The sequence below is a fragment of the Orbicella franksi genome, chromosome 10 (genome assembly GCF_964199315.1).
Source record: "Orbicella franksi chromosome 10, jaOrbFran1.1, whole genome shotgun sequence".
NCBI classification, from domain to species: domain Eukaryota; kingdom Metazoa; phylum Cnidaria; class Anthozoa; order Scleractinia; family Merulinidae; genus Orbicella; species Orbicella franksi.
Genome location: NC_138154.1, coordinates 27309226 through 27336678, shown reverse-complemented (window position 1 = coordinate 27336678; position 27453 = coordinate 27309226). Strand labels below are relative to the sequence as shown.

The 27453-nt window shown below is 39.0% G+C and overlaps 2 protein-coding genes across 2 annotated transcripts in view; one reads left to right on the top strand and one right to left on the bottom strand.

The window, feature by feature from the left end:
* Window positions 1–6360, bottom strand: part of LOC145500895 (nuclear pore membrane glycoprotein 210-like) — a 37886-nt gene extending 31526 nt beyond the window's left edge. The window contains exons 1-11 of the mRNA XM_081480430.1: window positions 6182–6360; window positions 6018–6082; window positions 4829–4927; window positions 4159–4290; window positions 3828–3921; window positions 3460–3523; window positions 3058–3144; window positions 2395–2527; window positions 1363–1491; window positions 833–901; window positions 466–572 (exon numbers count right to left, since the gene is read on the bottom strand). Of these exons, the coding sequence (XP_081336556.1) occupies window positions 466–572; window positions 833–901; window positions 1363–1491; window positions 2395–2527; window positions 3058–3144; window positions 3460–3523; window positions 3828–3921; window positions 4159–4290; window positions 4829–4927; window positions 6018–6082; window positions 6182–6348 (1146 nt within the window). The 5' untranslated portion in view covers window positions 6349–6360. The remainder of the gene's footprint in view (window positions 1–465; window positions 573–832; window positions 902–1362; window positions 1492–2394; window positions 2528–3057; window positions 3145–3459; window positions 3524–3827; window positions 3922–4158; window positions 4291–4828; window positions 4928–6017; window positions 6083–6181) is intronic.
* A 13059-nt stretch (window positions 6361–19419) lies between these two features.
* Window positions 19420–19953, top strand: LOC145501787 (beta-1 adrenergic receptor-like). The gene has a single exon (XM_081481181.1). It carries the CDS (start codon window positions 19420–19422, stop codon window positions 19951–19953), a length of 534 nt encoding a protein of 177 aa, XP_081337307.1.
* The last annotated feature ends 7500 nt before the right edge of the window (window positions 19954–27453 follow it).

Genomic DNA, 27453 nt, shown 5'->3' with positions numbered 1-27453 from the left:
CAAGATGATAATATTATTAAGTAATGAAGGACGAGCAAATTGACACTATTGTGATTGGCCTCTAATGATCTTTCCACGAGACAACAACAGAACTTGGAAAAGTCTGCCAGGCTTTTTCAATTTGACATTACAACCTTCTGCATGCGTAACCTACAAGTATAGTGCTAGTGGAGTGACTGCGAGATGCCCTCCTTAGGTAAAAACACTGTAACATATGAGCATGTAGTTTGTCTTTCTCTGTATTCCTGACTAATACGTCTGTCGGACCTCAATTGCTTTCAAATTGAAAGGTGGTAGTTTCAAGGCTGATTTGTAGAAATTCTGAATTAAAGGGATGGAAAACCCTCTGTAAGGGTTATTTACACGTACTAAACTGAATCTCCCTGGATAACTTTTACTCGGGCCAACATCTCTTTTAGAGACCTGTGCCTGTATTATATCAGTTGGTTTAAAGAAAATTCTTACATCAGTCATATAGACTTTGTGATTATCTTGACTGTAGATCTGGACAGAGACATCATACTCCACTCCTACTTGTAACACCCAGTCTGAATGAGGGACAATACTAAAACCTGAAAAGGAGAGAAAAACGTTTTTCAAACCTTAGCCCTGATGCCAGAGTTGTTCAATGAAACAAAAGGAAAGGTACAGATTGTGACAACCTAGTCATACATAAGGCCAGCATGTACGTGTATCTCAGATGGGGTGCTAGCCCACCATAAGGGTACCCCAGAAAAGTGAGAGATACTCTCTAAAGGCGCTACCTGATACAAGACAGACAGACAAAAGGTGATTCTTGTCAACTGACACCACAAATTAATTGTAGACAAACCTAGGAATGCTGCCTCCACAACGTAAACTCCAGCAGCAGGTTGATGGACCGCATGAATGTGTAACATATCTGCACAAGTCAAGTCTTTCATCACAGAAGCACATTACATTCATGTATGCAACCAACCATCTCGTAATGCATGTCTCCCACTCCTCAGGGGGTATAAAATCTTGACCTCATTCCATCAGATGTACATGCGTATGCAGACAAATTCTTATTCCCACATCTGAAATTGTAATGCTTCTTTTGTTGATAGTTTTGCATAGTTCTCAATAATTGAAATTTGTAGCTCAATGCATTGAAGTAATAATTTAGAGTGGTTTTTAATTTCAAGAGTGTCAGGAAAGCAAAACCAAGGTAGTCACTCTAGCCAATCACAAAGGATGCTGACAATCCAGTGCAAAAATCTACCAACTAATGCAAGTGCAACTGCTTAACAAGCCTCTTGTCTGGAGATGGTCTGATTGTCATTTCCATCAAAGCCCCTAACACTGATTTAGAGTACATGTAATAATATATGCAAAGGATACTTTTGTCAACAAGAGTAACTCTAGTGTAACCAATATTAATGCCTAACACACTTGACTTCTTGACGTCCAACTGGGCCACTGTGGTATTACTCAGCTCAAACTCAAACTGTGAAGATGGCACAGCTACAGCTAGGGAGGTGAAAATGTCAATGGATTTGTCAGATTCATTCTAATTATTTATATTTAGTACATGTGCATAACAGTCAAGCAGCAAAATCTACAGTGTTTTCATGCCTTTGCCAGTACGTGTATGCACCCTCTGTGTTTATATAATCAAGTTTATTTTCCCCGGCATGCAAAGAATGTCTTGTCTGATAGCCCAGGACTAGTGCATATTCCAGTTGAGCTTGTGGATTCTCTCCTTCCCCTGCCCAATGGGTACCGTAACCGGTTACTTGGGATAATTTCCTAGGAAATTCAACTGACATGTATAATTACTGTAATAGATATCTGTAAGGGCTAGTGAGAATGACCTTCAGGCTAGTACATGTACATTATATTTTATAGTTACAGCTTGTATGAAGAGCAAGCCTGAAAATTAGTTTCCTTTGCAACCTGCTCAAAGCTACAAGTATAGAAAGTTCTGTTAAATGTTTCATAACATTCACCATGCATAATTAAATTACATGTACATGTGCATCAAAGCTGCGGAACACTCTCTTACACAAATGGCAATAACATACTGTATAGCAGTACTGGGTACATGCATACTTATTAAGTAAATGTATTTTTAAGAAATGTCAAACTCCCATCAAGCATTCTCAGCTGTCAGGGGTGATGGGTGTTACCACCCTAAATGAAAGCCTTGCTCGTTTAAATTAAAATATCTGAGAGCATTTTCAAGTTGTCCTTTTATATTATCATTGTAAACTTTTACTGTAGATTTAGGTGTCCTCAGTTAGATTTTAGGGTTCCACCTTGGCTATGATCGCTGACACAAAATATTTATTTTAACTCTTTATCGTCTTTATTATTGTTGACAGAAAGGCCGCAAAAATGATCTAATGTGCAGCACATCAAAACTGAACAAACCTGAAACCTTTCCTCTGTTCAGTCTAATGACACTGTATGTGACAGACGTGTTGACTAGAATGTACACGTCATGCCCTGGTACCAGCATCACATTATCCCGTACAACAATCTTCACTTCCGCTGGAGCAACATTCTGAAGGTTTGAGGTTAGAATAATCATGCTAGAATGTGTTATAAATACATTTATAGTTCAGTTCGAAGGCTGTGACCTAAGAAGAATTCTGAGGAGCCAAAAGGTTCCTAATCATAAAATCCTGGGTGCCCAGCACCCAGAAAAAAAGGATTAAGTTTTTCCAGTCACCCAAAGGCAAAAGTTAGTCGCCTGTGACACCCAGGTGCTTCTAAAGCACTGCTGCCCTAAGTTCAACCTCGCTATCTTGGACTTAACTAACTTGAACTCACATCTATCTCAAATTCAAATCCTTTTCCATTGGAGGTGCTTTCTCTGACAGTCATTTACTATTTAATTGACTATATCAGACACCAGCCCATGCAAAAGGCCTACATATTTGGACAGAACCTTGTTCAATTTTGGCAGTCCTCGCATTTTTTTCATCCATATTTCCCAATCACACAACATTCAGTCAATTATATAACACACAATTTAAACAAACATCCAGGAACATGCAGCATGCTCGGCAGAAATTTGTGATTGTCACTTACAGAAAAAGCTTTGTCCTTTAGTGTTGCTTTCACAATGGCTGTTCCTGTGTTGATTGGCTCAACAACAATGCTGCTTCCACGAGAGCCCTGTTGACCAAAACAACAATTTGATAAATTTAGTTTTTTTTTTCTAATCACCATAAAAATTTATATTGTGTGTACTATGCATTTTGATACAGTGTACTTTAAATAGTCAAATGCATCTAGTCTTAATCATATATAGTTTGATCCAGGGCAGTGTGTTTGAGAATTATAAGATACATGTAACTGTTTTGCCCTCGTCTATTTTAAACCTGCCCAAATTTTTGTATATTCCAGATATTACCTGTGCACGCACTTGATATCATTAATTTTATTAACAAACAACTGCTCACTTTGTGGCAGATGATTCAGACTTGTTACCTTTTCTTCCAAAGCATATATCTCTGGTGATGTTTCGTAACTGGAAATGTCAAACTGCATAAATCTACAAATTAAAGAACCAAACAACAATGCAATGTATTAGCTATGGGCATTATACTGTGACAACACCACAACCACTTCCTTCAATTAAAATATACAGTGTATGTGTACCCTCGCAAGTTCAGCAAGAAAGAATAAAAACTGTAAAGAATACTTGACAACTGAAAACAAGGGCAAAGATGATCTCAAAAGTGGTATGTTCATAAATTTTCTGAGTTGCTACGTATACCAAGTATTGTTAGCATTAAGTTTCCAAGACTGATCAGTAGCTAGAATTAACATGTACTTGTTGATTTATTGTATCTTACCTTAAGACAGACTGTGCACTAACCGATCCAACACCTTCAACTGTTTTGAGCTCCCAAACAACCTCAAGTCCTTCTAAACTGGAAAACAAGTTCCCTGAAAAAGAAAAAAAAATAATTCCACTGGTACAAATGTACATATACCCATTAGCATAAACCTGCATCATGGAGACATTGTTAAAGTACAGTGCCTTGCCTAACAACACAATGTAATGACCCTGGCCAGGACCCAAACCTAGAGTGCTTGATCCAACTCCAGCACGCTAATATAAGGTCCCCTATGTCTCCTGTGATGTAAATTATAATTACAGCACTAAAGTTAATTGTTTCTCACCTTTAGAGTCAAAAGCCTGGATATGACAAACTTCTGGAGATTCCCCAAGCAAAAGTTCTCGTGTAGTGGTAACAATTTCAATTAAGGAAATGATGTCTACAAAGACATCACTTCGTAATAGTACACCAGTAACTAAAAGAGAAATGACAAGTCACAATATATTATCAGAACTTGTCAAGACATAGACGATAGATTTAAGGACAAATAAGGAATTAACCCTGTTCTAGGAGAAAAACTACTTCAAAGTAATCAATCTCTTCGGGATTTTTACTTGTGGGGATCGTAAGCAGCTGCTTTATCACTAATATGAAACACTTTTTCTGTTTTATGTGGAAAAAGCTCTCAATATACCAAGGATGCAGATGTTAGCGAATTATGCAGATCCTACCACCCCATCATGTCAGATGCCCCAAGTCTCTAGCTCAACCCGAAGTGATGTTGTGCTGTAGGATAACATTATAGTCTATTTGCTGCATGCAGTTTATTTAAGCTTATCGTGCCTTAAAAAATTGGGAAGATGTATGTTTTAGTGGCATATCATACTCCTTTAATCTAGTCTCACAGTGGGTTTTTCGGCCTGATTGCATCACACTAAAACATCAGGGCTCAAGCAAAGCTTGCCTGACATGCTACTGACGGAACAAGAAAGGTGTGATTTGTTTAAACGTACCCTCTTCTTCCGCCAATATTTCTGACATTTGTTTCTCTGGAAGCCTTGCCTGTGCTGTTACAATGGCTTCTTTGGAACATTTTCTACCAAGTTGTGTTACTGCAACGTAAAACACAATTATGATGAATCCTCAGCACCATTTTTAGTACTTGTAGTAGATCACTCACCAAAAGAAAACAAATTGGACTTTTTAAAGCTCACACAATGCACGCAAGTCTTAAAGTGTTGGGCCACTGCATTCTACAATGTATATCTACACCCCACCCAGACTCCCACACCCCACCCCGACTCCCACACCCCACCCCCACCACCCCTAACGCAACCCTTTTACTGACATCAAAATTTACTCCATAAAGGAAAAAGAAAAGCCCAGTTTTATTTCAACCCTATTCTGAAATATTCTAAAAGTCAAACGGCATGTAGGTACCAACAGGGCGACCCACTCAGAAATGACTTTCACAGCCCCTTCAGAAAATCCTTTCCATAGGTGGAGGTGGATATAAAATGGAAACAACCTTGTGTGTAAATGCAGCTAAATGCAGGAACTGTACTGAGCTCTAAAGGCACTGGGAACGAGCAGTGGTCAGTCTAATAATAGTGCTCCAGTTAAGGTTATTAAATAAACCTTCAATGGCCAATTTTTTTCCAAAAATATATTGATTTTGAGCCAAATTCAAGACTACCACTTTATCTGCATTTTCCTAAACAAAGTTGAAATTTAAAACACGTACGAATTATCCACAAAACATGATTTTTTACCATAAGTCACGGATCTGCAAACTGTGATAAGCAAATTGGAAAAATCAACCACTTTCTTTCCTCTTCTAGTACAGCAAACAGGCTGATGAATTACGTGTTTAGTTTTAATGTATAATGTCCTGGGGGAAAGGGGGGGGGGGGGTACGCAACCAGAAAATACTTCAACTAAGAATAAGCTCAAGTTGCACATGCAATTTCAAGGTATCAATAGAAATAAGATAAGCTTATTTAAGCTTGTAGAGGGGGCCCACTTCACTGATAGTGGTTTTCAGTGGGGCTCTGTAAAATAAAATAAACTGTACACTGTACACTAAAATAAAATAAGATTATACTAAGATATACTAAAATAAAAAAGTACTTAACAACAATGGAAACTAAAGTAGTCTTTCTCGTGATCGCCAGAGAAGGACTTAGACTTAAAATTTCTCACCAGATTCTTCTATCTCGCTACTGTATAGAGGCTGGATAGAGGCAACTTCGGGTCTGTGTGACACCCTAGGATAAATCAATTAAAAAAATAAAACCGCCTTGAATTATTCCACTGCAAAAAGTATGCAAAATGGCGGGAACCAGAACCACGCTACGAAAACATACCACAAGTAACACCCCTGCAGAGCTCTCAATGTGAAATTCGTATGCACTGAACCTCTAGGAACATAAGGTAACAGCACGTTTGCAACGTTGAGCGCGTTCTGCTGGGGCTCTCCAAGCACAAATCCTTGCAGAAAGTAAATGACAAGAATATGGCTAACCGACGCCATCTTGGACTCAAAAGCACGTGCACTGCTTTGGTCAGCGGATTCTGTATGACTGATGGTCAGATCCTGCTTCAAATACTCTTTTTCACGCGGTAATGGCAACCAAAAAGAAGATGCCAGATTGAATAAAATAAAATTAATCAACTTTGTTTAACGAGGGTAACACACAACAGTCGTACGACTGACAAACCCATGGCCCTCGAATTCCCGATAGAATTGGAATTTAGAAATGCTAATTTTTGTGGAGGGAGGAAAACCGGAGAACCCGGAGAAAAACCCTCAGAGGAAGGACGAGAACCAACAACAAACTCAACCCACTTATGACACCGGGTCCAGGTTTTGAACCCGGGCTACATTGGTGGGAGACGAGCACTCTCACCACTGCGCCACCCCTGCTCCCCCCTTTTTGCAAATATAACTTTCGGAAAAGCGGAGGAAACGGATTAACATCCATACTAACCCAACTTTTCGTCTGGGATTGTTTGTTGCTCTTACTTGGCCTGTGAATAGTAGTCGCCATAAAATCGACCAAATCTTCACAAATTCAGCCAAATTCAGTCGGGGTTATGAGGCGCGACGCTTTAGCCTAAAGGGGAATGGACCCTATTGAAGGGTGATTTTCAAAAAAATAAAAAGGGTTATGTAAAAAAATGTACAATAGTGGAAAAAAGGAACTGTTCACCCTTGTTTCAACGCAATTTATATCAAATTGAATCACGTTCTTAATTCGGCCAAGCTTGACGAAACGGGGGACTCTCGAGAGCTCCGTTACAGGCGTGATTTTGATTGGCTTTAAAATAAGGAAAATCTAAAGTAGAACAACGGCAAACTCGTCCCAGACGCAGTGATTCTGTTGGTTAGTCCGCTGACCGAAAATGCTCGAGTTCAGGGGACAAGATTGAAATATTGGCGATTACACTACGCCACGTGGCATGCACAAATCAACTGGTAGTTTGCGAAACACGAAACGTTCAGGTTTAATTGGACTGCTGAACAGCTCTATTTTCATACTGATATCATATCGTATCGTATCGTATCGTATCGTATCATATCATATCAGCTTTATTGATATCAATACATTTCAGTAACAGCAATAAGTGCATACTAGTCTTTCTGGCTTGGTGCGGCTAGCGTTTCCATAAGCCACAATCCTCGTCACATTTAGTTGAAACACGTGCAAATGTTTCGAATTTCGATCATAGCAACTATTAAGTGTCAAAAAAAAACCCTCACCCCTTTCAATGTTGGAAAATGGGAAAATATATTCATGTGTCCGTTCAAAGAGTTTAGTCAACATTGCACTGAGGCGGGAGGGGCAAAATGTCTGAAAAAAAAGTGGTTCAACCATTATGACGAGGCTTAAATGTGAACGAAATGGAACAGCTTGATGCATTTATTATAGCACCAACTGAGCTTCTGCATGCGACTGGCTTCGAATTAAAGAGATAAACTTAATTTTTAGATTCGATTTCTCGTGTTTTTACCAATAAGATATCAGTGTCAAAAATAACCCACTGATCCACTGACGTATTTTAGCATAACCCAATGACCGACTACGATATGAACACGAAATCTGATTGGCCCACCTAGGGACGGCCTACGTAATTTTAGCAGATATCCCTTTAAATAGTTCTTTCATGAAGGCCGTTCTTTTATTGGTTATGCTAATCACTGTTTAGTGATAATCTTTGATTATTGTTTATAGTAGATTTTTAACTTTTAGTACATTTAAGAGGGCCACAAATTTATTAGTTGATAAACTATTACGTGTCACCCTCGATAAATAAAGTTTTGATTTGATTTGACCAGGAGCCAAATTTGACTTGATTTGTCTATTCTGTTGAAGATAGCGAGAAGACGCGGCGATTGTGTTTCTAGGTGTCCCCTAAAGAGGATTTAGATAACGATTTGAACGACAAGTACATTAACGCCAAAACAATTAGATTAATTGTACACTCTCTATTTCTACTCTGTTTCTATGGAGTAGAAATCTCGAGCTTATAATGTAATTGTTAAATAGACGGCGCTAGTAAATCTTTCAAAACTGAATGGCATCAACTTCACGTTTTGGTGAAGTTTCTGAAATAAGTATATTTTTCTTCCATTTTGAAAAGACCTCAAGACGATGACAAAGTACGTTGTGTAAAACCGCTGAAAATTTATCGGAAACCCCGCCAAACAAAATCCTAACTCGAAACTCCAAATGGAAAATCCAACTCGAAATCCAACTCGAAATCCTAACTCGGTAAATAGGCAACCTCAGATTGGTCAGTGGGTTATACTAAAACAATTACACTGCTCGCAACTTTGTTGCTTGGCGAGGGGTTAAACTATCAGCCGATCGAAAACTTCGAGTTCGCCGTCTTACTGATTGGTAACGTGACAGCCGAGCGTCATAAGTTAGTTTCACACCACTGCGTTTTAAATGACCGCCTTCACAAATCAAATGGGCGACGCTTACTAAGAATAAATCTTATTCACGATTTGATATTTAATTCGGCCTCATTATAATTAAAAATATCCTACGTTACAAAAGCATATCCATCAGTCCTCTCCGTGATGACAAAAGCAATACATAATCGATGGCAAGAACTGAGTAAATGGGCACGAAAGCTTTACTTCCAATTGCCATCTTCATGATGTTGTAAAATAAAGCCGTAAAGCGAGGTACCGGTGTAAGTATGATACTAAAATAACACGAGAAAATAATGATCATTGGTCATGTAGGCAGTAATCTATCAGATGGAAATAACTTGAAATTAAAAACTGGTTAATGAAAAAATTTTGAGGGGATTAACTTGAAAGAAACCGTTTTACTATGTTAAATGAAATTGTAACAGAAAACCTCATCGAATGTTTGGAAGAGTTCTCCCGACACATTTGAAAATTGATTTCACCTGAAGAGCAGATAATTCGAACCACGAATTCTGGAAATGCTGTTTGTTGACGGTGGCTAACTGTTGAACCCATCTGAAGAATGTAACTGTTTGTCGACTGAAATGTAAACTGTTCGATTAATGCAAATGTATCACGGATATTTGTTCTACTTGGCTGTAAAAGCGTATCAAGATAACAAACAGATCCCGAGTGAGGTATTCTCTATACTTTTTGGTGTTGATTTTCTTCGATATTCGGGCAATTCTGTATCACGTCTTTGAAAGACTGTTTCTGTTTTTCTTTTCTTTTTTTAATGTTTGATTTCGCTTTTGCTATCAAGAAAATCTAATATAACGTCAAATAAGAAATTTCATGCCATTATATTGTTAGTTCGCTGTAAACATGTAACGGACACGTCATAGGATTGGAACACACAATTTGTCCAGGCAGCTCTTAACAACTTTCTTGTTAAGAAAGAGAATCTTGAGGAAGCAGAGTTAACGTTAACAAAGTTAAATTCTCAGATCGAAGTGTCTTCTTATGATTTTCTTATGAGAAATGTCTTATTATTTCAGGGAAAAGATATTGTTGCCAACAACTTTAGCCGCCTTCCTTATGAAGCATGTCTGATCCCGAATCTTTCCGAAGAAATCCAGCATCGAGTGGGAGACATTGGTAACTATGTTGTGCGACCGCTGAACATGCTGTTGGCCGTCATGGCATTTGTTTGTAACGCGCTGATCTGCATCACTGTAGAAAGAACTAAATCTCTTCAACGTCCTTCACTGCTGATGCTGTGTAGCTTGTCAGTTACTGATTTGATATATGCTCTGTTTTCTCAGTATATGGGTATAAAAACAGTACTAAGCGAGCACATGTGTCTCTGTCATTGGGACCGGAGACACCGCTATGATCACCCTGAGTAGCCTAGCAACCCTTGGCACTCTAGCAGTAATCAGCAGAGATCGTTATTTGGCAGTGGCAAAACCATGGTGGTATCGTAATCACGTGAGTACATCATGTGCTAGTAGGATGTCTTGTACACCTTGGTTAATCAGCGTGGTTGTAACACGCGCGGTATGTTTTTTTATCTTTACGTTTGACGGCCGATACAAACATCTATGCGCAATCACCCTTGTGTATTATTGTGTTTGTTTTATTATCATCATTTTTAGTCATCTTGGTATATATTTCAACAAACCTCCAACGGCTGGAATAAGAGAGATACAGGCGGTAATGAAGAGAGAAAAGAAATCAGCTGCCACTGTTATATTGATCCTGCTGGTATTGTAGTTAACGTTCCTGCCGGCTTTCCTGTGGGCAACAGTTTTTAAACTAAAAGGAATAGAACGCGTTGGGGCATATCGCCCTTATTATTTTATCCTCGCCACTGTGAATGCATTTGTGAACGCTTTGTTGAACTTTGCTCGCAATAAGGACATGCGCAGACCGCTAAGAGGTTTATTTAGGTGCTTCCTGCACGTGCAACAACAACCACAGCTGCAGCAAGAACAACAACAACAACAACAACACCAGAAACCACAGCAGGAACAACAACAACAATAATAACAACAACAAACAAAAACGGTTTGACCAGTTTCAATCAAGTACAAGAACCCAAAATACAGTCACTTTAATAACAAGCATGTTCATATAGTATTACAATGAATAAATTTCCCAATATTAGTGTTAAGGGGGTCTTATACTCTCAGATATGAATTTTTCTCCAGAAAACCATTTTTTTGGAACATGAAGATTCAACATCCCTGTCCATTTGTAAATCGTATTTTGAAACGATTTTCCTCTAATTACTCCTGAATTTACGTTTAAATTAAGAAATCTGAACACTTCTAGCTATATTTCAACATAGCAACACCCATAGCAACCATTGTTTACAGTCTAAAAGTACTCACAAAATGGATTCAATTCAGTACATTTTAATGATACTTTACACAAACGCTTTAAAGATGTGTAGTTATGAGAATTTTGCATCATGATCCTGAACATTATTTCTTCTACCATCTTATACGCTCCTTATACTTGGTTAACATTTCTATGACTGGTGTGTATTCGGGTGTTCAATGAAACATTCACGTAAAACCTTTAAATAAACCCCTCCCCCTGCCCCTAACCTCCCCCCCCCCCCCTCTAGTTCACAGGGCTAATTTGGGCTCTCGGAGACCGAAGTAAAACTTTAAAGCCTTATTTCTCAAAATGACCAAATAGACGGATCATCAATATCTCGCACACGATATCTCCACTGGGTTTTAACCGAATGTTGTCAAATTTTCAACATTGATGAAGGACACAATTATCTAGGTCTTAAACCTCCAAAATTTGCAATTTATGAAATTTTTCCCGTTATTTAGTTAATATAGTTAATATTAGTTAATATTAATATACTTTTTCAACATTTCACGAGAAAAACCCCCTCAAAACACTGTTTTCTGAGGTTTGTCTCCTGGACAACTTGCTTATGGACAGGATGAACTTAATTCCATACTTCTCGAACCATTCATTATTACGTTATCGTGTTTATAATGAACACCACTTTTTAACACTAAGGAGCTAGTTATTCATTAACTATTGTGGCACGTGAGCTGGAAAAGCTCATTTTTGAAGTCAGAGTGCAAAGTCCTTTAACGTGATACCAAAACTGTTCCACAGAGTTGTTTTGCAAAAAAAAAGAATTTTTAGGTATAAGACCGCCTTAAAGCTTACTAAATATAAGGCCCGGGTCAAACGCCGTACTTCACATGAGCCGAACCCAATGACAGTTTGGGTCGACTCATGATTAAAAGAACGCCTGTTTGAGTCAAACGTTGAACTTAATTTGGTCGAACCGATCTGCTACACCAAATAAATAACAAAAGCGGTCTTGTTCAGTTGTTTTTCAAGGTAAGGTCAAAATGGCGCCTTTAGACCTTTGATTATGCGTTTGGCCCGACTCATGTGAAGATCGGCGTTTGATCAAAGTCGGTCTTCAGGCGTTATTCACGGCTGGCCAGGCGTGGAGAACGCCTCAGCCGCTCCAAATAAAATCAGTCGAACTTAATTGGGTCAAACTCCGATCTTCGCATGAGCCTAATTGGTTGAATTGGGTTCGGATCATGCGAAGTACAGCGTTTGACCCGGGCCTAAGTATTTGTTCATGTTAACAAAATTACAGTAAGGGTTATTAGGTTGCCTGAGAGGATCTTCGTACCGAATTTATAGAGTATGTTTATGTATAACATCAAAAATATTGCGCTTAAAAGTTACAGTTGGTTTGAATGATAACTACTAATATGGCTACAATTATGAAAAAAAAAACAACAACCGCGAGATCAATAACTTATTTTGAGCCAGTTGCTTAACAGTACGAATTTCAAATTCGTCAAAAATATTTTAGAAATTGCATTTGGTTTGAATTAAAATTATTAATATACTGCAATTAGTAATAAAACGACGCAAAGTCAGTAAGTTACTTTTTGAGCCAGTTGCTCAGTAGAAGGAATTTCAAATACGTTTCAAGGTACAGAGGCACAGTCCTCAAGTTCATTTCATACAAAAAGAGTTCCATAGAGGGGCTAAATGGAACACAAGTGATTGTTATCCCAGGACAGAGTTGCATTTGTGTAGATGGAGACTTTCACTGTTCCTGGTCTGAAGATCTGAAGAATATGAGTTTGTGACCTTTTTGTTAGGAGACTTAATTAAGTGAGAAGGCTAAAATTTCCCAACTGCTTAAGTTGTGTGTATAACTGCGATGATCAATCATGTCTTCAAGAGGCTAAATTGTTGATCCATTCGTACAGGATCACTAATGTAAAGTAAATTGGATTGCCGATGAAATTCTTTCGTATCATAGTCATTTTAAAAAGTGAAAAAGAGGTCTGTACGAGAAGAAAAATGCTGTTTACTATTTTCAAATAGTTCTGTTCGTTCTAGAGATATTCATGTTTTTGGAATATGCAAATTAGCCAAATGAAGACGTCAGAACCTCAACCAAATTTTGATCAACCATCATGAAGAAAGTTGTCACAGCCAATTGATAACAGAAATGTTTGATTCTTTGCAATAAGGTTCTACCCGGACCTACTAAGACCCCAATATCAGCTTTTTTAAAACAGCTTTATTACCGTAGGGACATACTGGGTTCCAGACCTCCCCGATATTAAAGGCGTCCCTGGCCATCTTTGGCTTTTCATTTTGATATTTGCAAATGGTGCTTCAAGGATATAGATATATTATGTCGAGGGTTTTATAAAGCCTTAAAAATTCATTTTCTCCCAATGAGCGCGATCGCGCGCAATTGACATTTCTTCACCATATTTAAACCAAACTTTTTGGTCCCCTCAAGGGTACCATTCCACCTTAATACAGCTATTTTGGCTGCGGACGCTGCCTTTATAAGAGCTTGTGCTGCCTGACCTTTTATTAAGAGCGAGCAGGCTGGGCTTGAGAAACAGTAACATGACGTAGTCGATTGAAGAAGTTTGACGTAGTCGATTGAAGAAGTTTGATTCTGCAGCTGCCATGTATGGAAGACTAATTAACCGGTCAGTTTCCTCGAAATAGCTGTATTTTGTTGGTCAAAGGACATCATTTGAGTCTGGCTATCGGTTACTTGACATGCAGCACTCTAAAAACTGAATTTGTGCGACAGTTCGCGGTTCCAAGAGTGCTGTTAAGCGCTAACATATCGAAACTTGGTTTGCGACTTTTTCAGGTCAAACCACAGCAGGTCTAAAAGCAGGTCAGTTCAAGGACACAGGAAAAGTATTTTTGAGAGTTACATGATAAGCACTAGGCACCGTGCTTATGAAAAGGTGAATGTTTTGGCCTGCATGCTTTTACACAGAGAGGCGAATTTTGTGTCACTATAGTATAGTTACCCATAATGCATTACAAGATGCATATGACATCAAAGACTGTTGTTAGTTGTGGGACAGTACAAGCAAAGTCAATACGAAAGTATTTTTGACGGGAAAAAAATGATCCCTTGAATTGCTCTGTCTGAAAGCTTCCTGTGGAATAGCGAAAATTATCAGAAACAATGCAATATCAATCGCCATCTAGACGGACTCTTTAAGCTTCTTTGACGTTATAAATTTGGATAAAGCAAAATCTTGAACTTCAAAATTCTGTTGCTTAATAGGAAAACAAGAATAAGGGAAGGGCAGATTGACATAACGCCTACGGACTGCGGTAACTCCAGACTCCGGAGTGAGTGGACTGGACTTGGAAATCCGGATCATCATTTCTTATGCAGTGAATCTTGTCGGTGTTAAATGGGAGTTTCTACAGTTCATTGTGGATAACCAGTGACCATGAATCAGTTCCACAGCGAAATTTTCGTATTCTAAACATCGTTCTGGGGGAGCATTTTTGCTAGGAGAGGATTTACGTTTTAAGTCCTGATTCTACGTTAAACCAATTTTAAGATTGTGAAAAATCAGTAGTATTATTCGAAGTTGCTTGCTCTCACTCAGATTTTATTCGAACTGAACTTGGTTTTTTCGAATTTGTTTTAGCTGCATGCGTTTCTATGGGCGCTTTCCATACAACCAAAATGTCCGTTGTGAATTGTGGAAAACGATAAGCCCGTTCTATTCGCAATTTTTTCCTCTAAAATTGAAAATGTCTGACCGTCTCGCACTGTTGTTCGCCTTGGAATTGTTAAAAACTTCGACATTTAAATCGCAAAAATAGAAGCAAACAGTACACTGATACGTCGACATCATGACTTTTAGACCACAACAGCAGGGACCTTATACAAGCCACGATGGCAGCGAAAAGTCGCAAAACAAAGGGTTTAATGAGTGGCACAATAGCTGTGCAAGCCTACCATGTTGGCGTATTTTTTGTTGGAATAAAAGCGCTGTCTTGACGTCTTTTAAATAGAAAATTGCTCATTTACATAATTTCGGAAAAAGAGGACAACCTCTTGAGGTATGCCCAAAATTTTGAAATTTCTTTCCTAGAAATTTCAGTTCCATTTGATTTTGGTTTCAGAATCCACCGAATTTTCGGTTGAATGTTTCGCTTTTCGGAAAATCAACAACTTCCGGATTTTCTGGAACTTTTTCCAGGAAATTTCCCTACCATTCGTTCCCACTGTAGTTTTCGGTTGAATGGAAAGCGCCTTATAATTTCCTTTGTTAGATATTCATTTTAGGTTGAACCTTGTACTTTTGTACTAGCTGCGCGTGCTCTTCATAATTTTTTTGTTAGATATCTGCTTAACAGCCACGACGCTTGTATTGAACTTTGTACTTATGCAACCGAGAAATTTTATGTCTTGAAACGCTCGTTCTTAATACATGACGCGTTGCATGCACGTGACTTAGTATCATCAAAGTTATTGAAAGGAATGTTTGTGCAGTTATTTAATCAAGAGAAGCGTTTTGGTGGCTATGTAAAATGGAGCTGCAGTAAAACCAAAAATATAAATGCTGTTGTGATCAATAATCACACTTATCTGTTATTATTGCTTGTAAACTGAACTACAGTTTTTAAGTTGCGTGTCAACGTCTTTCACTGCTGATGCTGTACATGTGTAGCTTGTCAGTAACTGATTTGATATATATTCTCAGTTTTTACTTTACCTTCGGTAAGTAACTTTACTTAAATTTATTTTGCCAGGCGAGCCATTCAGCAACGAGACTGGTAATCATAGGGGGCCTGGAAAATACAGATATGTGCAAGTTATAAAATCTTAAAAATTAAGTACAATTGTACAATTTAAAAATTCAATATTTGAAAAAGAAATCTGTACTAAGCGAACACGTGTGCCTCGGTAATCTGGGTCTCAGCACTTTTTAAAGGTAATGGAACTTGACTCTAGTTTCTAACTGCTCATGAAGACAGCCAATGATCCAATATTGTTTCACTTTACAATTTTGGTGATTGTTTATTTTGCGGTTGCTCATGGAAACTGTGAGAGCAGTTCAGTTGGTTTCCTCTAATGAGCAGTCGGCAGGTGGAATTTTATATAGCAGCGGGCAGACGGAAAATTAAACAGTTGTTCTTTAGGAGGTTTCCAAATCTGGATCCGATCAGCTTCTTCTGAAGGCTAATCCTAGAGGAAGACTCTGCTATATATATAAATATTCCGGTAGGTATCGGTTAGATAAAATATATTTCAAGTTCGTAAAATTTAGGTGTGTTTAAAACACGAAATGGCGAAATGGCACATGTTAGCCCATACCGAAATTATTGAGGGCTAGCCACCTTCAGTTTACAGATATATAGACTAACCTGAAAGCTATTTAGGTCAATCGGAGTGCTATTTAAGCTAGCAGAAGCGCTATTTAAGCTAAAAGTAGTGCCATTTCGTGTTTTAAAACACGCCCTGCGAATTTCCCTGAAATCCGTTAAAAGTTCAGTAATTTTAATTTCCAGCGTAAAACGTTATTGTGTCAAAAAGTAACTTTTAGCGCCTGCTTTGGCCCTGAAAGATTTCACATCTCAAAACATTTTCTTGCATTAACTGTTTTTGAAATATATCACTAGGAATGTTTCAAAATAACGAAGCGTTTGCTTTTCATGCAGTAATCGGTTTCGTTACGCGTGGATCGAAGGTTACGTTTTCAGGGAGTAATGCTGCATTTAGCTCGATGCCCTAACGTTCACGATTTTATTTACCCAAAAATTAACATTCAGTTCAGTAATTTTAAGAAGAAAAACTGCTCTTTCGGACCAAGTTGGTCGTTTTGGGAAAAAGCCGTGTCGACCAGAACACCTTTTGAGAATTCAAAAATAGGCGAAATGTCGACCCTTCAGTTTAGCTGTCTCTGCTCATTAGCTTACAAAATTTCGTGAAATACTTGATTTTTAATCAAATTGCGATCTCTTTAGCTCTAAATATACAAGAAATGAATCACAAATACGACGTGCAATTAGATTGAAAAACGAATATTTTTACTTTTCAGTTTGCGAGTCTCTCAATATGCCGTCATTTTTGATCGATTTTCGCCAATTTGTGACATCGACGAAAAAAAAAGGCATCATTAAAAAATAATGGATTCGTTGAACTTAAAACAATATTTTAGCAGCTAATGCTTGTAAGGCTTCATTCTGGCCGAGTTTGGAGAAATTCCAATTTTTCGTTATTTCCAGCTCTAGTTAATTGATAATTAGGCAAAGCTGCTAATTGAAATTAATAATAACTTGTCGCTCCAATAGTAAAACTCAATGACGGATGTTCTTGTAACTTTACTCGACTTTACGGCCGGCAACTTGGTGCCCCTCCAAAAGGCAAGAACAAGGCATTTCCAAACAAAGCTCTGTAAATTTGGGTGAAACACTTCTCCGAATAACGTGCGAATGAAAAACCGCACAGACCTAAATTTTAGTTTGCTGTCGGTTTCTGCCGACTTTGATTGTTTTCGAGTGATGAAACCATCAACCGATCGAAAGCATAATGTTTGTTAACACGACAGCTGAGCGCGCCATCGATCAGTTGGTTTCACACCACTGCGTTTGAAATGACCGCCGCAACAAATTAACTGAGCGACACTTGATGAAAAAAATCTTATTCCGATTTGATGTTTAATTCGGCTTCACTATAACTAAAATGGAAACACCTATAAAAATATGTTCATCAGTCGCCTCAGTGATGACAAAAAAAACAAAAACAATAAATAATCGATGACAAGAAGTGAGTAGATGGGCACGAAATTGCCATGTGAAGTAAAAAAAGTTCTTAATGAAAAAGCCTTGAGGATTAGCTACAGTAACGTTCCGAAAGTACCGACACTCTGGAAGTAGCGAGCCCCGAAAATAACAAGCCCCCCCCCCCCCCCCCCCCCCTCAAAAAAAAGTAGCGACTCTCCGAAAGTACGGATAAAATTTTACAGGTGTTGTTAAATCCCCTCCTACGTGCCTAAGGCACGCGAGCGGAGCCCCATACTCATATAGGAAAGAAAAGGAAACCCATGAGTTGATTTTCTCATGGTTATCATGGCTAGCGGTATTGCTCGACGGCGACGACGACGACGACGACGGGGTCGCGCAACATGGCGGCCATACTTCAAATAATAGGTTGATAGAGATATGCAGCTTTGGTTTACCGTGTACTTCTCTGATATTGGACATCCAAGTTGTAATTAATTGACACCTGTCAAAACAAGGTATCCGCTGACCAGTATCACGTGACCATATCGCCGGCTCAAGTTTACAGCTCATCGAGGTCGATTGTTTTTTTAAAGTTGACCGCTGACCAAGTGCTGGTTTTCGATTGGATCGCGGGGTCATCCCGGGTTGTTGAAAATAGGGCATGATTGTCCGGAAGCCGGTTAACGCTGACTCAGGATTAAAAGTTAACCGAATTATAAGTTTTTCTTCCGATGCAAATGTTTTTTGCTGCTTTGTTTTGTGTTTATTAAAACTCAAAACACAAGGCCAAACAATATACAGAAAACCTCAACGCAAAGTTACAAAACTCAAATCAAAATTCTACCTTTTCCTGGGTTAGCTTAATTTGGCTCTCAGCAACTCGGCCCAGGAGCTACGCTTTTAGGCTCGCCTAAATCTCTATATTACTTATACCATCGATCTTAAAAATTATGGCTGTCACGTGACTGTCCGTACGTCCGTCCGTACGCCAAGCCCAATACCTTGAAATATAAGAATTAGATAGTAGCACCATTACCATAGGCACATCTTTGATATTGGACACCAATGTTACGTTATAGCTAATTGACAGCTGTCAAAACAAAGTATCTGCTGACCAGTATCACGTGACCATATCGCGGGCTCAGATTTTAGCGCCCATCGAGGTCGCTTGTTGTTTTAAAGTTTACCGCTGACCGGGTACTGGTTTTCGATTGGATGGCAGGCTCAAGTCAGTTTATTACTTTGGGGAAGAAGGAGGTAGTACGTGTGCAAAGGCAAAATTTCGACGTTTCGTCCGACATATGCCTCGCACAATCGTCTCTTAGAAGTCGAAAATAAGAAAAATGCCAAAAATTGTTTTGATTAGAACGTCTTAGAGGGTCAGCTTTAAGACGAATGAATTACAGCAGACAGTAACCACAGCTAGCGAGGACGATGGCATGGTTCAGGTAAAACAGACGGCTGTTAATTATTTAACCAGGCCAGGAAGAAAATCCAGGTTGGAATGAAGACTTAAACGGAAAGGAGTCCTTATAACTTTCTTGATAAAAAAAAGAGAAGCTAATGAGACATTTATTATTATTTCAGGAAAAAACTATGATCGCAAACAACTTTAGCCGCCTTCCTTATGAAGCATGTCTGATCCCGAACCTTCCTGAAGAAATCCAGCATCTAGTGCGAGACACTGGTAACTATGTTGTGCGCCCGCTGTACATTCTGTTGGCCGTCATCGCATGTGTTTGTAACGCGCTGATCTGCATCACTGTAGCACGAGCTAAATCTCTCCAACGCCCTTCACTGCTGATGCTGTGTAGCTTGTCAGTTACCGATTTGATATATGCACTGTTTTCTTTGTACGTGGGTATAAAAACAGCACTAAGCGAGCACATGTGTTTCGGTACTGTGGAGCCTGAGGAAAGGGCCATGAATGTCCTGTGTAGCCTAGCAACCCTCGGCATGCTAGCAGTAATCAGCAGAGATCGCTACTTGGCAGTGATAAAGCCATGGTGGTATCGTAATCACATGACCAAATCACGTGCTATTAAGATGCTTTGTACACCTTGGTTAATCAGCGTGGTTCTAACACTCGCGCACATGGTTTTCTTTGTCTACAAGTTTGAGGGCCGATAGAAGCAGCTTGTACGCGTCATCTCCCTTGTGTATTATTGTTTTTGTTTCATTATCATCATTTTTAGTCATCTTGGTATGTATTTCAAGAAACCTCCAACGGTTGGAATAAGAGAGATACAGGCGGTAATGAAAAGAGAAAAGAAATCAGCTGCCACTATTAGATTGATCTTGCTGGTATTGTTGCTGACGTTCCTTCCAGCTCTCCTGTGGCCAATAGTTTTAGGACTGATGGGAATAGATAACAATGGGCCTTATCGTCCTTTCATATTTTTCCTTTTTATCGTGGATACAGTTGCGAATCCTTTGTTGAACTTTGGTCGCAGTAAGCACATGCGCAGAGCGATAAGAAATTTAGTAGGCTGCTCTCAGCACGTGGAACAACAACAACAGCAGCAGCAGCAGCAACAACAACAACAACAACAGCAGTAACTATAACAACAAAAAAGTTTCAGTCAAGTACAAGGGCCGAAAATATGATTACTAACGACAACAACAACAACAACAGCAGCAGCAGAGCAGCAGCAGCAGCAACAGCAGCAGCAGCAGCAGCAACAGCAGCAGCAGCAGCAACAGCAGCAGCAGCAACAGCAGCAGCAGCAACAGCAGCAGCAGCAGCAGCAGCAACAACAGCAACAACAGTAACAGTAACAACAAAAAAGTTTCAAACAAGTAGAGGGGCCGAAAATACGATCACTGTACTTTAGCGAGAGACATAAATATGGTATGAATTAAGCTGGAGTTAGTGTTAAAGGGTAACTACAAAATATCAGGTGAACAAATTTGCTGACGCGCGTGATATCAAGTGCTTCGGTGGCATTTGCTGTTGTTTTACGTTCCCTCAAATGAAAATGCATTAGATGATGCTGTAAGGTGGTATGGTACCCTAAAATATGGCGATGTTCATGAAAAATTCAATTTCTGGAAAATACAAGATTTATCATAAGACCCTTGAGCACTTGTCAAAAATATTTTGAAACGATCTTGCCAAGTTTGCCTCTAGATGAGTGGGAAATTTAAGGAAAGGACAAAGTGGTAAAAGTCTTTTTGCGTGGCAACGGCCACAGCAACGGCTGTTTACGGTAAGAACATGACCAAACAAAAAAGATTAGTTTAAACCTTGATAATCTCTTGTTTTAACATATATGAACGAAACTTTGTAGAAAAGTTTCAGAGAAATGAAAAATTACTAGTGATGGTGAAAGCTTTTCATGAATCCATCCGTCCCTGCTTCTGTCCGTTCTGTTTTCGGATGCTTGATTGTTTTTTCGTCTGACTCCTATTTTGCACCCCGGATTTGTAAGTTTTATAAGTAGAATCGAAATAAACCTCTAAAGGCTTCGCTGGTTGCAGCCCGATTTCCGGCCGCTTAGTGCCCAGGGTGAACAAAACCGATCTACAAAACTCGACTTTTCGTCTGGGATTTTTTGGCGTTGAAGGTCGCCTCTGGAGTAAAACCGCTGTAAGATCGCCCAAATTTTGGCTTTGATATTAGTGAAGAAAAATAAAAAAAAGAAAGAAAGAAAACCAAGGTTAGAGTCAATTTTTTTGCAAAGCAAAGCATAGTTTTGTGACTGATCGAGACAGACGACCACACACCAGCTATCCTCTTTCCTAGTAGTTTTTTTAAACTCCGGAATTCTTATTCTAGGGCTAGTAGAACAAAGTGGAGCTGGGCCGCAGCGTCACCAAAATTCGAGCCCATTCCACGGATCGGTGGTTTCCGTTATATTCTCGCTAAAGCTGGTGACCTTTTCAAGAATTTGCATTTCAGGCACATGAAAAACGTTCTTGTGTTGACACTAAAGTTCGGAGCAGAGATAAGTTATATAATAACTGGAAACGTTATCCAGAATTAATAGATTTCCTAAAGTATTTTGGACGAGTTTGGCAATCAAAAGAGACATTATAGTTTATATAAAACGTTATTTCGAAATTACAAAATAATGCAAAAAAAGGTGAACTGTTTACTCTGGTTCAAATAAAATTACATCAATCCTGTTCCTTAGTCTTCGTTTCTTACAGGCCAACCTTGACAAAACGAGGGACTCTCGAGTGCTCCGTTATAGGCTTGAATTTGCTCGGCTTAAGAATAATGAAAATAAACTGAACTGAGTAGAACAACGGCAAGCTAGTTCCAGAGGTAGTGATCCTGTTGGTTAGTTCGTTGATCGAAAACGCGGGCGTTCATAGCTCCCCGAGAGGCAAAACAGGCCAACGTTGAAAAGACGAGAATGGCGTCTAGATTAAAGAGCGTTGCATGCGCAATTCATCTTGGAGTTTGCGAAACACGAAATAGTGAGGATTAACTGGACTTCGGTGCGAATGGCTTTTTTCACAACAAAAGCGCCTTATAGTTTTTATGACGTTTCCTTTACAACAGTACAGTCGAACCCTAAGAATCAGATCATAATCTCTTGCGGATCCATATTAAGCGCTTAATAGGGATTCGTCAGGAATTAGCACCAAACTTAGTTGAAACGTCAATTTATAGAATTACAAACATGCCTGAAGGCTTGTGACTGTTGTTCATGACAGAGATTACGTATTACTGATTCATTTGTCACGAAAACACTATACCCTTTAAAATACCACTGGCTCAGCGCAGAAGTTATATTTTTTACCGTCGGGTTAATCGCGCAGTGAACGTGGAATCCCGTCAAAACAATAATAATAAACCTGTGTTTAGATGTTATAAAGAGTGGTCACTTTCAATTTCGGACTCTTATCTGCCATTGCTTTTTTCAAAAAAAAAAAAAGCCAGACTACGTGTTTTAGATTTTGGGTGGCCGCTTAATAGGGGTGAGGACAATAAAACAACCTCATCAGGACGACCAAAAGGTGGCCGGTTAATAGGGATATTATTTACAGTATTTTACTGACAATAAGTTTGGGACTTTGATATCTGGCCGCTTAATAGGTGGTGGCCGCTTAATAGGGGTTCATTTGTAGTTGTATATCTCTTACTAGCTGGGTGCGGCTAGCATTTTTATAAGCCAAAATACAGATGGAATGGCTTGATATATCTTTAATAATAATACCTAAGCTTCTTGCGGTTGGCTTCGAAGTTTAAGATATAGATTAAAATTTTGGATTCGCTGTTTCGTGCATTTACCGATAAGACACCGGTACCAAAAATAAACCTCTTAATCCATTGACCTCTCTTAACCCAATGACCGACTATCAAGTGAACACGAAATCTGATTCGCTACATAGCAACGATCTGATTGATTTTAGAATAAATCTACTATATAGGGTTCTAAAATGAATGCCGTTCTCTCATTGGCTATGCTAATCATTATCCATTCTGTTGTAGATAGTCAGAAGCCGCGGCCGGTTACTAGCGTTTACCAGGTGTCTATGGAGGGGATTTAGATAAAGTTTTGATCGACTAGTACATTTATTCTAAAACAATTGGGTCAATCATTTTCTCTGCATTTTTATGAGATAGAAATCTCGAGCTTATAATCATACTGTTAAGCAAACGGCAATAGTCTGACTTTCAAGAAACGAGTAAGTTCTCAAAGCATTCCCGATTTGATTTTTAGTTCGGCCTCATTATAATTAAAAGCATCATATAAAAATATCCATCAGTCGCCTCCGCGATGACAAAAAAAAAAACAAAACAAAACAAAAAAAAACAATCGATAATCGATGAGGAGAAATGAGAAAATGCACACAAAAGCTTCACTTCCAATTGCCATCTGCATAATGTTGTGAAATAAAAACGTTAATTTTTCTTTTCTTTTCGAAGTACCTGTGGTAAACATTTTAATGTATGATACTGAGTTAAAACGAAAAAATCGAGGTCGTTATCTTGTGTAGGCAGTAATGTATCAGATGGAAATAGCTTCCAATGAAATTAAAATCTACTTAATGAAAACGTTTTGAGGATTAACTTAAAAGGAAACATTTATTATGCAAAGTAAGATGGTACCAGAAAACCTTATAAAACGTTTGGAAGTGTTTTCCCAACATTTGAAAACTGATTGACCCTACTCTGCACTACGAACAGACAATTCGAACGAAAAAATCTGGAAATACTGTTTTGTGACGGTGGCTAGCTGTTGAACCCATCTGAAGCCAATGTTATCTGCTGTAACTGTTTTTAATGAAAATTTTGTTGAACTTTGCTGGATAAGTAACAGAACAGATAACAAACACAGCCTCTCAGGTAAGATGTTCCGTCGCTTTTGGTGTCTATTTTAGGATCAGTGAACGATATATTCAAGTAAAATAAACTTAAACATATGAAACCGAAAGTTGTTACGTGTTTATTCAATGTTTAATCTACTTTTATCAGCAAGAAAGCAAAAAATAAATAAATAAGTAAATAAATAAAGTAGTTATAATTGAAATGCCTTGTTATCCCTCTTTCTTTTAGTTTCTGCTGCCAGAGCTACCCTAACTGAGATTAGAAGACTTGCCTCCCCGGGTAGACTTGACACAGGTCGACCTCATGAATCTCAGCGGGTAGAATAGTTTATTAAGCGAGAGAAGGGAGCTAGATGGTTTTAAGCCGAGAAACGAACAAGCGACTCTACGAAGGTCGCGAAGCGGCCGAGTAGACTCTTGAAAAAACCAGAGGATCAGGACTATTTTGAAAGTCTACCCACGAGTTGTCTCGTCTCCCGAGACAGTTCGGGGAAATGTCATTTAATGGTTTCATGGCTTTCTGAACAAACCAGTGGTCGGGTTTACTCACCCCTAAGGGTAACTAAAGGGAAGGGCTAGCTAGGGTAAATGTTACCATCTAAAGAAAGCTCTTAAAAAGTAGAAAAATGGTATTAAAATAAATTCTCCCGCACTTTTTAATTGAATATAAGAAAATATACTAAATTGTTTTGGTTAGAAAATTTTAATTGGTTAGGTTAGTCGACAACAGCCAGTAACCAGAACAAGCACGATTGGTACAGCCTGAAATATTACTGTTAATTGCTATTAGTGTCACCCAACTAGTGGACTAATGCAAATCCTGCATTTTGGTTGGCTACGCTACTAGGGGACTATTAGTAATAGTCATCGAGTAGCGAAATTGGCGCCATCGAGCGTGACGCTTTCTTTCGTTTTATTCCCAAATAAATATTTCTTCAACTTGCATTTGCTAACTTTATTATTACCTTTTCTGTCCGACTAGTTGGGTGATACTAAAACAATTAGACCCTTCGCCCTCAAGGGCCACGGGTCAATAACCCATTCGGCTTCGCCTCATGGGCTATTGACCCGTAGCCCTTGCGGGCTACGGGTCTAATTGTTAATTAGTGTTAATTATTTAGCTCGGAAGAAAAGCAGGGTTGGTACAGTGACGACTCCTTATAACTTTCTTGATTAAAAAACAGGAACTAGCGAAGATATGATTAACGTTAATAAAGTTAACTTCAGAGACCGAAGTATCCCTCATGATTGTTTAATGAGATATTTACTATATATTATTTCAGGAAAAAATAATATGATCGCAAACAACTTCAGCCGCCTTCCTTATGAAGCATGTCTGATCCCGAACCTTCCTGAAGAAATCCAGCATCGAGTGCGAGACATTGGTAACTATGTTGTGCGACCGCTGTACATGCTGTTGGCCGTCATGGCATTTGTTTGTAACGCGCTGATCTGCATCACTGTAGCACGAACTAAATCTCTTCAACGTCCTTCACTGCTGATGCTGTGTAGCTTGTCAGTTACTGATTTGATATATGCTCTGTTTCCTTTGTATATGGGTATAAAAACAGTATTAAGCGAAAACATGTGTGTCGGTACTTTGGACCCCGAGGAAAGGGCCATAAATGTCCTGTGTAGCCTAGCAACCCTTGGCACTCTAGCAGTAATCAGCAGAGATCGTTATTTGGCAGTGACAAAACCATGGTGGTATCGTAGTCACATGAACACATCACGTGCTGTTAAGATGTCTTGTACACCCTGGTTAATCAGCGTGGTTCTAACACTGGTGCAAACTGTTCACTTTGTCTACAAGTTTGACAGCGTATACAAGTATCTTGCATACGCCATCCCGCTTGTGTATTATTGCTTTTGCTCCTTTATCATTATCATTAGTCACCTTGGTATATATTTTAAGAAACCTCCAGAGGTTGGAATAAGAGAGATCCAGGCGGTAATGAAGAGAGAAAAGAAATCAGCTGCCACTATTAGATTGATCCTGCTGGTATTGCTGTTAACGTTCCTTCCAGCTCTCCTGTGGCCAATAGTTTTAGGACTGAAGGAAATAGAAAATATTCGGCCTTATCGTCCTTTCATAGTTTTCCTTTTCATCGTGAATGCAGTTGCGAATCCTTTGTTGAACTTTGGTCGCAATAAGGACATGCGCAGAGCGATAAGAGGTTTATTAAGCTGCTTTCAGCACGTGGAACAACAACAACAACAACAACAACAACAGAAACAGCAACAGTAACAACAAAAACGTTTCAATCAAGTAAAGGGGCCGAAAATACGATTACTCTAATGAGAGACATGTAAATCTGTTATTAATTGCCTATACGCTGGAATTAGTGTTAAAGGGTAATTGTGTGATAAGAAGTGCTTTGGTGGGATTTGCTGTTGTTTCACGTCCCTCAAATAAAAATGCAGTGGATGATCCAGTAAGGTGGTATGGTACCCTAAAATATGGCGATGTTCACGAAACATTCAATTTCTTGAAAATACGAGAGTTATTGCAAGACCCTTGAGCACTTGTCAAAAACATTTTGAAACGATCTTACCAAGTTTGCCTCTAGATGAGTTTGAAATTTAAGAAAAGAACACAGTGGTATTAGTTCTTTTGCGTGGCAACGGCCATAGCAACGGCTGTTTACAGTAAGAACATGACCAAATATATAGATTGGTTTTCACCTTGAAAATTTCTTGATTTAACATATATGAACGAAACTTTGTAAGTCGATTAGAAAAAACTGCTTGTGATCATGAAAACTTTTCCTGAATCCATCCGTCCTGCTTCTCTCCCATGTTCGTTCTGTTTTCGGATGCCTAGTGACATGTTTTTAGTGAGATAATTCTTTGAATCTTCTTCCATCTCTAGTTGATGGTATGCTTGACGAAGGTCAATCTTTGAGAATCTCTACCCACCGGCAAGCCTTGCAAAGATGTCCTCAATGCGGGGTAAGGGGTACTGCTCAGCTTGTAGCTCCGGGTTCACTGTAACTTTGTAATAGCCGCATATTCGAGATGATCCATCTTTCTTTGGGACGGGTACAATGGGAATTCCCCACTCACTCCACTTGACTTTCGTGGGAATACCTTCACTCTGAAGTCTTCTCACTTCGTCTTCAACCTTTAATCTCAAGGTATATGGCTCAGCTCGAGCTTTGCAGAAGTGTGCTTAGGCGTCTTCTCTGAGGATCAGCTTTGCTTTAGCTGATTTGAATGTTCCGAGTTTATCTTCAAAAATATCCGAGTATTTGTTTAGCATGGTTTGCAGACGCGCTTTGGCAGTAAGTGCAGCTTGTGAAACTTTCAGTAATCCCTCCCCATCAACACAGGGCTCTTACCCTTGAC

Coding starts and splice junctions, on each gene's coding strand:
- LOC145501787 (XM_081481181.1), top strand. CDS start 19,420: ATGATCGCAAACAACTTTAGCCGCCTTCCTTATGAAGCATGTCTGATC.